Consider the following 12,914-nt stretch of genomic DNA (forward strand, 5'->3'; position numbering starts at 1 on the left):
TCATTAATGCATATTTTTAATAACACCGCAGGTAGAAACTTATCAAATTCATAAAAGCAGTTTTGAAGAAATAACAAAATCATAACAAATAAAATCTGCCACCATTTAACCCTCCGAAAGAAATTGAAAAACTTGCAGACTTTTAGTACATCAAGTCCTTTGAGCATAAGATCTGAAACCATTGCAACTGTAGAGGGGTACACACACTTCAACCTGTTTCATAGGGTCAGGTGTGAACATGTTAACTCATCTTGGATGACAAATGCAAACCAGTTTAAGTGGATTTGAAGTTTCTTTGTGCAACATTACCCAATTATAAGACTAAAAGCTGCGCCATATTTATAAATTAATGAAATTCAAAAAGGTTTAAGTGATTGCCGTTAACACGTACCACACGGTTAGCTACATGTGATAAGAAACTGGCTTTACTTTCAGAAGAATACATGACCCTTTGTGTTTGAAAAAAATGAACAACAGATGCAACATATGTAGATGCACATGTAAGGGATAATGTGCAGCGAGGCGGTCATTATGGGTAAAAGAACATCCGACAGGCTGATCAGGGACCGTTGCGTTACATTTAACAATCCTTCATCATCTTTCTGATCCAGGGAAGGTATTTTGATACATCTGTGTACACATTGGGCTTATTTGGGTATCCACAGTCCTTTTTCCAGTTGTAAGACACAACACCAGCTGCCTTCCCGTTGCACACCAGAGGACCCCCAGAATCACCCTGTGAGGAGGAAGAAGCTATATTAGTTCATTTGCTTTCTAATAACCTTTTTATAATGAGACCATACCCCTGACGGGAAAGGAAGCATACCTGACAGAATCCTTTATCTGTGCCATATCCACCAGCACAGATAACGTTTTCAGGAAGCATGTTAGGCCATTCGTTCTTACAGACATCCAGGTCAACAATGGGCACATTCACCATTTGCAGCTCATCAACAGGTTTACCAACACTTGTTAGACCCCATCCAGCTACACTGCACGGATTATTTTTGTTAATCTTAGTCTTAGTCTTTGGAAGTGAAATTGGTTTCAATCTTTTGTTCAGTCGAGCTTTCTTGGACAGCTGGAGAAACAAAATCACAAGCGAAAATTTGTGAAAAAAACTAGAAAATACAGAAGTCTGATAGAGGATACTTCTTATCCCCATATCAGACATCAAGCTTGCTTGAATATGAAGCTCAAAGTCAACTTTATTGTCAATCTCAAAATATGTTTGTACACACAGAAAGATCGAAATACTGTTTCCCACAGTGCCGAGGTATAAAAAACACAAATATACAAGAACACTCAATAATTACAAAATAACCGTTTACTTCAAGTAAGCAGGATATATATAAAAAAGATGATGTACATAGTGCAAAAAAGTCCATAGCAGGGTACAAGTGACTGGTGCTTTGTATGTGTGTGGGGGGGTGTTAAAGTCCCGGTCCAGTGGGGGCATGGTGGAGAGGTGAGAGAGAGGGGGGGAGAGAGTTCAGATGCTCATAGTATTGATGTAAATGCTTTATTGTTTTAACGGCTTTGTTGAGACTAAAAGTATTTAACAGAACATCAAATTACTGGAACTCTACTTACTTTGAGGAGCATGATGTCCGACCCCTTACCAACTTCCTCATAAGATGGATGCTTGCATCTCTTCACACTGTATCTCATTGTGTCATCAATCTTCTTGAGATTGTGGGTACCAAGAACAACACTTGTATTCCTAAGCAAATGATCATCAGGATGCAATCAGTAGTGTTTATTAAAAGCTGCTGCATGTAATGCAAAAATAAGGTTCTTTGGATTGGTCCAATAACATTATTCACTGAGTATTGAAAGAGCAAAGGTAACTCACCAAACATCACAATGTGCAGCAGTGACCACAAAGTCTTTATTGATGAGGAATCCTCCACAGATATGTTTGTTTCTGCTGTTCTGAACCGAGGCCATAAACAGCATTTTGTTGTCCGGGACCTTTTTACCATTTATGATTTCACTACCAAGAGCTGAAAAGAAGGATGAGTTAATTCTGCATGTGTAGAAAAGAGACAAATAACCACATGTGGGAACATTACCATGAAGTCCAAGAGTTGTCAGAAGTTGAAGAAGCAGAATCCTGTGCAGAGCATGCTTCATGCTTGCAGCAAACTGAACCTGTTGTCTTTGGGTGTCGTGTCGACCTTTTTTACACCAGTTCCCTCAGTCAGCGACCCTGTGCAAACTTTAAATGTGTTAAAGTGATGAGTGCATGTGGTGGTAAAGAAATGACACCTCATGAAGTGTTGCAGTTGTTTTAGTAGATATAACACCTGTGGTTCTGCGGCCTCCACAGCCTGAAGCACATGCACAAGTATTGTGTTTTTCTGAAAGTTCTGGGATATTCTTGTCACTGTTTGGATAATACTCATCCTTAATGTGACTAAATAAGCTTTAGTCACATTTAGTTGGATGAAATATGTGAAAAGTAATCAAAAATGTTTGGTATGGATCTACATTTTAGCTTTCACATTTGGGCTGTTGTCTTTTATTGCTGCGATGTTGCACCATAGCAACGAGTTGCTGTAACCACAGTTTCCATCTCAAAGTCTGAGTGTGAGTATTATCACAGTCAAGTGTGAAGATAATTCTGAGAAAACATGTCAACGCTGACTGACAACTAATCTACAAGAGCATTGTGGCTCATTAGTCAGTGTCTGACCAAAATGTATTATAGTATTGTTTTGCTATTTTCTGCTATAATCTACCCAATGTTAATTTTGTATCTGATAGTTTCATTTATTTTTCCTTAGTCAGCAACCCTGTGGTTTTCACCTGCTTCACCAAGACTTCTTTAGCCCACCATGTATGTATCTGTGCAAACTTTAATTGTGTTAAAGTGATGAGTGCATGTGGTCTGTAAAAACATGAAACCTCATGAAGTGTTGCCGTTGTTTCAGTAAATATAAGGCCTGTGGTTCTGCGGCCTCCACAGCCTGAAGCTCATGCATTATGTGAACAGCATGGCTGAGTTCTCACACAGTGCTTAACAATAATCTATTACTTCTCTTCAACATTTGATGTCAGTTCATATTTTTACCATTTTGAATCAATGGCAATTTAAATATCTTTGACATTTTTTCATCACTGGATTTATAACACTTGAGATGAATAAAGTAAGAAAGTTCTTTAGTATTGATTTACTGTTTAGCTGTGATCATATATTACTGGTATGTCACACCAAAAACGAAATGAGAAGCAGAAACCGCGGTTTCCATCTCCAAGTCTGAGTGTCAGTATGATCACGATCACAGGTGTGAAACGAATTCTGGTAAGTCGTGTCAACGCTGACTGACAGCTAGTCTAAAAGAACACTGCGGCTTATTTCTCAATGTTTGACTCAAGTCTATTTTAAAGTGAATATGTTATGAGGAGGTATTACTTTTCTGAAGTGTAATTTGTTTGCAGTAATTCAACATAACTTTAAAAAAAAAAATAGGGTTTAAAGACCGAAAGCATGCAGAGAAGAGCAAAGTCATCCAATGGCTTTTTCCAAGGTAAATATGTTGAATTCATTGCTAGAATCTGCCATGGGCATTATAAACACTGACATATTGAGCATGAATCTATTTTACCCACCAGTCATGTTCATTTTGCATTTAAAATGTTCAAGTGTATTTGTATTCTTTTTTACATTGCTCTCCTTTGGTGCACATTATGATAAGGCGACATCAAATGAACTCGACTCTACAATGTTAAAAAGATCAGAAAAGTTTTCGTGTGTTGTTTTATCTCATACAACCCACAACCCAGACATTTCTTGAGAAGTGTTGCAATCTAAAAGAACCGCAGAAACCACAGTTTCCAGCTGCAGATTTGGGTATTGATATTCACATAGTAGCAGTTATGAAAGTAACAGGGGGTTACGTATTGTAACCCTAGTAATATAAGCACAGGCGGAGCCCTCTACTGGACTCTATGGGTACTACTCTCTATCATGCTGTGCGGGCTTTCACCTACTGAGTTTACGTAAACGTAGCCAGCCAATGGGGGCGAGCCTACCTGAATGCGCGCGCAGGCCCACAGTATATAAAGGCGGCTACACCCGCCGCCCACTATCCTATACACTCTTCAGCGAGCGGACTAGGAAAGACAGGGCCCCGAGGTAGAGGGCTCCGCCTGTGCTTATATAACTAGGGTTACAATATGTAACCCCCTGTTATATTTCACACAGGCTCCGCCCTCTACTGGACTCTATGGGTACAGTGGGCGGAGCCCCGATGTATACACGCCCTGTCATCCAACAACATCGACCCACCACACCGTCCCTGACCGGCTTTTGGCTAACATCCATTGCATCCCCACTTTCTCCCATCCGGTTGTAACCGTAGAGAAGTTGGGGCCGCAATTTGGATAAGGCACACTCACACACGCTTAGCTCGTGTAGAGTGTGCATGGAAAAGATCTGTGCGGAGACTCCGTCTGGAGCCTACCGCGCACCATGTTCCCCAGGTCCCTCAGGAGCATGGGAAAACATAAGTGCACCACGTCCCCCACACTCACACACGCTCCGTGTCGAGTGGGCATGGACAATAGTGAGGAAGGCTCTCCCAGCCTGCCTCCAGCCCTGTATGGGGCTGATTGCGCACCATGTCTCCCGAGTCCCTCAGGAGCATGGGAAAACACAAGTGCTTTATGTCCAGGGGGGGGGGTCAGACACCTGCTGACCCACAGCCACCCCCCCTCTCACCAGTCATGCGTTGCCTCGGCAAGCACAGACGACGAGAAGGAGCCAGACATGTCCAGGAGATAACATTTTATGAAGGAGCCTGGCGTAGACCAAGACGCCGACGTGCATATATCTTCTACACTCACGCTGCTGAATAAGGCTGTTTGACACAGCCTGTGTAGAATGCGCACGGATCCCAGTAGGGAGGGCTCCCCCCGCCCGTCCATAGGCATGTGTAATGCACCCGCATAGCCATCCTGTTAGGCGCTTCTTGGAGAGAGCTTTTCTAGCCACACCATCCCCAAAGCACACAAACAGCTGTTCAGTTCGTCTAATGGCAGCCGTGCGCTCTACATAACATGCTAGCGCACGCACTGGGCAGAGGAGGTGCAATTTAGCCTCCCTGGCCTCAATATGGGGTGGAAGATTAAAGCCACCTAACTGAATAGCCCTTGACCTGAACGAACTTCTTAGGCTCTTAGGAGTAAAGGAGGGGTTCGGTCTGAGTGTCGCCCCGCTACGGTCACCCCGGATCAAAAGGCAGTTTGGGTGCACCGACAGAGCGGTCAGCTCGGACACTCTTTTGGCCGAAGTCAAGGCAAGTAGCAATGCTGTCTTCCATGACAGTGCTTTCAGGGAGGAGAGCTCCAGAGGCTCAAATGGTTCTGTGACCAGAGCCTCGAGCACCAACGGCAGGTCCCACTGTGGGGCGGAGGCGTGCCCTACTGGGCGCTGCCTCCTGACCCCCTGCAAAAACCGCGACATAAGCGGCTGAAGTAGGTAAGAATAGAGCCCAGCGTGCATGACAGAGGCTCTAGACTCCTTCCTTCACACCATCGCCGGAATCCCGCCCACTTTGGCCTGTAACAGGCTGTGGTGGATTCTGCTCCTGCTGCTTGGATAGTCTGAATAACATTGTCAGACAGCCCCACCTGTCTCGGCCTGTCCCTCTCAGGAGCAAAGCCTGGAGAGGTTGGCCCAGAGTGGGTAACGCCCCTGCTTCCTGAGACAGCGCTCCCCAGACCTGAGGAATAGCCCAGGGCTGGCCCACCATCATCTGTGTTACCCCGCGTACCACGGCGCCAGGCGGCGATCTGGGGCCACTAGGATGACTGACAGCTGCTCCCGCCTCACCCTATCCAGAAGGGGGGGGATAAGGTGCAGCGGTGGAAAGGCGTAAAGCAGCTTCCTTGGCCATGGCTCGTGTGCAAATGCGTCCACCCCCAAGGGCGGATTGTCCCACCGGGCCAGGGAGAACCACAGGGCACAGTGGCTGTTGCGCCGATTGGCGAACAGGTCCACCTCTGCTCTCCCGAACTGAGTCCAGAACTGCTTCACCACCTCCGGGTGAAGCCTCCACTCGTCTGGCAGGGGTCCGCCTCTTGACATGAGGTCGGCCCCCCCGTTCCGGGATGTGCAGGGCCCTTGGAGACAACACAATCTGTGAAACCCACAACCACAGGTTCTCTGCCGCGGTCAACAAGGCTATTGAGCGGACTCTGCCTTGCCTGTTGATGTACGCCACTGTGGTGCGGTTGTCGCTCCTCACTAGCACATGTTTGCCCTGTATTAAGGGTTTGAAGTGCTGTAGGACCAGCATCACTGCTTGCAGCTCCAGGAGGTTGCTGTGCCGAGCCTCTGTCAGAGGCCAGCAACCACTACAGCTCTCTATAGGCACGTCCCCCCCATCCTGTCACTATATAGGAGGTCACTTGCCCCAGTGGAGCTCCCCTCCGCAGATTCTCTGGGGACCCCCAGAATCGGAGGTTGCTCTCTACTGAGGGGGGATGATCACCAGACGTCGTTTGTGTCTGTGTCCCCTGACACAGCCTGCAGACTGCCCGCAGCAGGGATGCCTGTCTGCTTTCTGTCAGGGTGGCACGTAGTCTGCCTGCATCGAGCATCACCCCCAGATATTCTACCTGCCGGTGAGGTATGGGGGAGCTCTTCTTCCAATTGACCGCAACTCTTTTTCAACCCAACTTGGTTAGGTGTAGGATCAATTGGGCTGTGTGAAACATTGCCCATCCCCTGGACCTGGCCATGACTATGAGGTCGCCCAGATAAAAGAACACCCTCATGTCATGGTCCCGCAGCGGTTGCAGCGGCGTAGCGTGCGTGGGGATAGGGAGTAGCCGAACGTCAGTCTGTTGTACTCGTAGGCTACCCCCTGGAAGGCAAAACGCAAATACTTTCTGTGTTTTGGAGCCATTTCGCCATGAAAGTAAGCATTCTTCAGGTCGATGGTTGTGAACCAATCGCCTGGCTGCACCAGTCCCAGTAACTGTTTCATAGTTAATATATGGAACTTCTTGCATGCAATGTGCTGGTGCAGGCATTTGAAGATCCAGAATGGGCCTGAATTCTCCTGTCTTCTTGGGAACCAGGAAGTACAGGCAATAGTGCCCCTTCTCTCTGACTTGAGAGTGCACATGCCGAGAGGAAACCTATCTCCTCCTGGGATGACAGATTTGCCTCTCTCATGCCTCTGAACGGAGGAGGGATGCTGCAAAACTGGAGTGAATAACCCAGTCTCAGTGTCCTGTCCGTCCGCCCTGTTAATACACCACTGATTTTCCATTCCCCATAACATTGTGTTAGGGGATGTGCAATCAGCTGCGGAGCCGCAGCTATGAGGCTGTGGTTCCATTCCCCACAAAACTGTGTTCAGGGGACGGACATGCCAGCAGCTGTGGAGCCAAAGCTAAGAAGCTGTAGTATTCTCTGGTGGCCTACTCCGCTGCCAAAACTTTCCATAAGAAGGGAGTTTTGGCATGGGGGCTGACACAGAAAAGGGCCGATTTTCTACTGAGGTCCATGAACGCACCGCGGCATGCTCCCGTGGGGCCGCGGCTCTGTCCTAATGCCTTCTCTTTGAAATGGACATGGACATTACATGTTATTTGTTAGACGCTCTTATCCAAAGCGACTTACATACTCAATACTGTGGGCAATCCCCACAGGAGCAATTTGGGGTGAAGTGTCTTGCCCAGGGACACAACGTGACTGCAGTGGGGTTTGAACCTGTGACCCCCTGATCCGAACACCAAGGCTCTATCCACTGCGCCACACGCCTCCCATTATGGTGAAACGTGGAAATGTGGAGAGAGATGACTCTTACTCTGGGATAAATGCAATCATTTTCACTGAATGCGTTTCTCACACACACATCACTCTCTCTTGAACCCGCACAGTGTTTTTACAGCACTTCGGTTTATTCCACTCACGTGCACGCGCCCACCTGCTGGCTCCTATACTGGAGTTTACAGAGGGGGCGGGGAGTGTGGGACAGTGTTATTTCCTCTGGGGATGAGCAAGAAGCAGTCACGCTGCGACTACTCCTCACCCACGTAACCAAGGAGATCGATCCAAAGAGCCCTTCCGTAAACACGGGGGCTCCCGGCCTGGGAGATCAACAACACGGTCCTTTTGGAAAGTGCCATGCGGCGTGATCCCTCACCGGGATATCACACGGCAGACAACGGCGGCGGCCACGATCAAGCTACAAATAATCGCTCTGATCTGGTGAGGTTGGGGCATCTCCAGCAATGAGCGAGATGCCCAACACACCCGTGTTTATTTGCAGTCGCCTTGTCACGCGGTAGCGTGGCAGAGCTGTTTTCAGCTCCCTTCCCAGCCTGCTGCCCGCTGGGAGCAGCTGCGCTCCGCCGCCATGGCCATCACCTAGGGCGGTGGATCTCCATGGACCGGACCCGGAAGTGCCCGACAATGGCAAACGGAGCCATCCGCCCCGCTGGAATGGCGACGTGAATGGCACCGCCTCGGCCATATCCTGGTCCCTAGTGATGTTATGTATTGCGCCGAGGCTTCGGAGCGTGTGTCGAGTACTCCCCGAAGCTTTTTGTGAAGCATGTACCGAGGCTTGTATCGTTTTGGGCCAGTGACGTCACCGATGACAAACGAAGCCTCGCTGCCTGTCGATACCACGTGACTGCTTCAGGAAGCGCTTCAGATCGGTTGAACCGTTGAACCACAACGCTCATAATACCCATGGATGTATAATAAGAACCATATTACCCCTCCTGTACCCGGGCCCGGTGACACGATGGAATCAAGAGAGCTCAGACCCTCACTCATATAGAGGTCGGAACATGTCATAAGTATAAATAGATACAAGTATAAATAAATGTAGGAATAAAAACATCAATAAATACAGGAATACATATGTTACAGTGTTTTCAAGGAGATTCAGCGTGTGTGCTGTAGCTCAGCCTGAAAGCAGTTGACTCATACCGCAGGGTCCCTGGTTCAACGACTGAACAATACGTATTTGTTGTTGTTTATAAAAGCTACAGCTAAATGAGATAATGTAGTTAATAAATGTATTCTTTGATATGGTTTAGCCTTTCTCCGGCTACAACATGGTTACGTTTATGAATATCATTAAGGAATATAAATCCCTCTTTGCAATGTTTACCAGCCTCCTTAGGATTTTCAATCACAATCATTAAACTGTAATAAATACAATATTGTTAACATGAAAATATGATTTTATGTTCGTTGTTTAGAGTTATTCTAAGGCTTTACTCAATGGGAACTCGGTATGAGAGAGAGCACACTGTTGAGATGTCCAATCTGCCTGTTTTATACACTTTGACCAACAGGGGGGTTTGTGTTCAAATGAAGCCCATGATGAAGCCTCATGAGATGAACCCTTTTGCGAACCAATTGGCTGGAAAGCTTCAAAGCTTCATAAGGCTTCATCTCGCCATCACTACTGGTCCCCCAAACACTCTAAGCAGAGGTGGTGGAGACCGGCGCCCGCGATCAAACCAGGGCAGGTGCATGGCCGAGCTTCCAGTAATGGTGAGTCCATTTTTCCTTCTAATCTTCTAATTTCCTTCGTTTAAATTGTTACTCTTCGGTTGTCAGCTCGTCTGAAGAGAAAAATGATAGTGGGCGGCGGGTGTAGCCGCCTTTATATACTGCGCGCGCATTCAGGTAGGCTCGCCCCGATTGGCCGGCTACGTTTACGAAAACTCAGTAGGTGAAAGCACCCACAGCATGATAGAGAGTAGTACCCATAGAGTCCAGTGGAGGGCGGAGCCTGTGTGAAATATAAGTGCAACTCATATTTTGGCTGTGGATGCTTATGATTTCACTATTTGCCCATCTTTAACATCGGCAACATAAAGTAATGTTCACTGCAACTATAATTCTAATCAAATATTGATCTACATAATACTTTTACCTTTATCTATATATTGAAGTATACTTTGATAATACTTTATTCGTTTTACCTAGATTGCAGGATTTATACATGTGTGTTCACTGAAGTCACCACATGGCATTGCTACTTCCTTGTAAGTAACATATTTAGTATTTCTTCCTCAACTGCTTGGTTTTTACTCAGGACTTTATGGGACTTCTCATATTGGGTATGGTTGCTTTGTACTGTGTCTTACTAAAGTTGCCTCCCCTCTCCACTCCCCAGCAGCTTAATGGAAACTTATTTGCCAAATGAAATAATTTGCATAAAACACTAGCTATTGCTCAGAATCAAAGAAGAGCCTCAAATATCTATTGATCTGTTAGTACTCCATGATACCCAGCAGAGAGCGCCAGAGGTCATAACAAGACTTTAAAAATGTCTCTGCTTTTTCACCATCAGAGGCAGCCCCTCCTCCATCTTTGTAAATCTAATGTGAAGTCACAAATTGAGCTGACGGGTGAATCTTCCTAACATCATCTGTCTGCCTACTGTACTAAAGTATTACTTTTTAGGTGGTGGTGGTGGTGATGTATGCATAGGAGCTATCCTTCTAGGAACTTTATGGACGTTTTAAAAAGTAAATTTGTTGTTATAACAAGCACGTTATAAGAAAGTATTAAACAGGTTTGACTGGGAAACATGTAGCAAAGACCAAATATATTCTGAATAGCTAACAGCTATTAACATAGGTCCATATACAGGCAAGGCAAGATACATTTATTTATATAACAAGTTTTATAAACAAGAACATTCCAGCCAGTACAGTACATTAAAAGCATGTTGCACTTTTATATTGGTGATGATAATGGTGAACTCAGTATAGAGCTTTTCTTCAAAAGTACAACGTTTTAAGATGATATTTAAATCCAAGGAGCCACTACAGTGCATACGAGTATGTTGATCTGTTACATTTAACAATTATTTTTCTTGAGAATCTTTCTGATCCAGGGAAGGTATTTCGATAGATCTGTGTACACATTGGGCATATTTTGGGTATTGGCAGTTGTAAGACACAATTCCAGCTGCTCTCCCGTTGCACACCAGAGGGCCGCCAGAATCACCCTGTAAGCAGTAAGAAGCTTTATCAATCACTTTCTAAGAGTACATTAATTTATTCCAGAAACCACTTCATATGACAGGACAGAAAACATACCTCACAGAATCCATTTTTTGTGCGATATCCACCTGCGCAGGTGACGTTGTCCGGAAGAGTAAAGTTTCGATGTTCCCATATTCTTTTACAGGCCTCCAGGTCAACGATGGGCACATCCACCATTAGCAGCTCATCAACAGGTTTACCATCACTTGTGAAGCCCCATCCAGCTACCTGGCACTTTAGTTCATTCTTGAACTTAATCTCAGCTTTTGGAAGTGGAATCGGTTTTATTCTTTTGTTCTGTCGAGCCTTCCTGGACAGCTGGAGACACACAAAATCAAAAAGTTAAAGTTAAAAGCTAGCAAAGCCAGACTTAAAGCATACTTATTCCTCCAGGAAACATCAAGCTAACAATGAATTGCTTGAAGATGGGGCTGCTTTGAGTTTTAATGTAAGTGGGTATAGGCTTTTGGCACTAGAACAGAATTAAACAGAACATCAAAGTTAGAGATATTACTGTAAAAATGCTATTATCTACTTACTTTGAGGAGCATGATGTCTGCCCCCTCTACAACTTTCTTGTAAGATGGATGCTTGCATCTCTTCACACCGTATCTCATTTTCTCATCAATCTTCTTGAGATTGTGGGTACCAAGAACAACACTTGTAGGATTCCTAAGCAAATGATCATTTAGGGGTAATCAGTAGTGTTTATTAAAATAACTGCTGCTCCTTTAGATAATAACATAAATCATAGATTGCCTAAAAAACTTTGACAACTTACGAGCGATCACAATGTGCAGCAGTGACCACAAAGACTTCATTGATGAACAGATATGAACATTTTGGTCGTTCTGCACGGAGGCTATAAACTGCATTTTGTTGTCCGGGACCATTTTACCAGTTGCAAAATGGCAGTTGTTTTAGTAGATATAACGCCTGTGGTTCTGCGGCCTCCACAGCCTGAAGCACATGCACAAGCAAAGATGGTGTAGTTACTAAAAAAAAGTAATATATTACATATTACTTTAAAAAAAAAAAAAGTAATATATTACACTACTTCGTTACTCTCTACATAAAGTAACTCGTTACTTTACTCGTTACTTTACTCGTAGGGCCGGCCCGCCCCTCCCTACAGGCAGATGACGCAGACTGCTAAAGTTTCAAATGTTCACTTTAGTTCAGTTTCCATTGTCGCATAAGACTGATCCAGATCCTGAATGTTTTCCTATCTGACCATGGCTGTCCTCTGTCTCCTGCTATCTGTATATTTTGCGCAGTCTATCTCTGCTCACGTTGTTGCGTCGGCGTGTTCTCCTGCGTGTTGGCCATGTGTTGCACTGGAACCAGACACCGCAAAGACTTCAGCCAAGCACGTACGAACTGCGCATGCGTGAGTGGCAATAACTCTCCTTACCAGCAGGCGGCGGTAGTGTGTGTTCGTCATTCAAAACAGGCAACAACCGGAAAACAGAAAAGAAGAACAGACTACCTGATATAAACAAACAACAAATAGCTGTGAATTAGCTTCACCTTAGCATGTGTTCTTTGCAGGTGTTTGTTGAGGTTTGATTATGACTGATTTTAGTAAGTAACGAAGTAACGCGTGTCGGGGCAATGTTAGTAACTGTAGTGTGATTACTGAATTATAAAAGTAGCGCGTTACACTACTCCGTTACCGACAAAAGTAATATTATTACAGTAACGCGTTACACCCAACTCTGTGCACAAGTATTGTGTTTTTCTGAAAGTTCTGGGATATTCTTGTCACTGTTTGGATAATACTCATCCTTAATGTGACTAAATAAGCTTTAGTCACATTTAGTTGGATGAAATATGTGAAAAATAATCAAAATTGTTTGGTATGGATCTACATTTTA

The 12,914-nt window shown here is 45.1% G+C and overlaps 1 protein-coding gene across 1 annotated transcript; it reads right to left on the reverse strand.

Annotated features, from left to right (window-relative positions):
• Window positions 1-2,247, reverse strand: LOC117445522 (mast cell protease 1A-like). Its single transcript, XM_034081256.2, has 5 exons — window positions 2,076-2,247; window positions 1,856-2,006; window positions 1,594-1,723; window positions 827-1,081; window positions 1-736 (listed from the first exon to the last, which is right to left on the reverse strand). The coding sequence occupies exons 1-5, from the start codon at window positions 2,134-2,136 to the stop codon at window positions 581-583; spliced, it is 753 nt and encodes a 250-aa protein (XP_033937147.2). The 5' UTR covers window positions 2,137-2,247; the 3' UTR covers window positions 1-580.
• Window positions 2,248-12,914: the final 10,667 nt, after the last annotated feature.

This window comes from Pseudochaenichthys georgianus, chromosome 4 (assembly GCF_902827115.2).
Source record: "Pseudochaenichthys georgianus chromosome 4, fPseGeo1.2, whole genome shotgun sequence".
NCBI lineage: Eukaryota > Metazoa > Chordata > Actinopteri > Perciformes > Channichthyidae > Pseudochaenichthys > Pseudochaenichthys georgianus.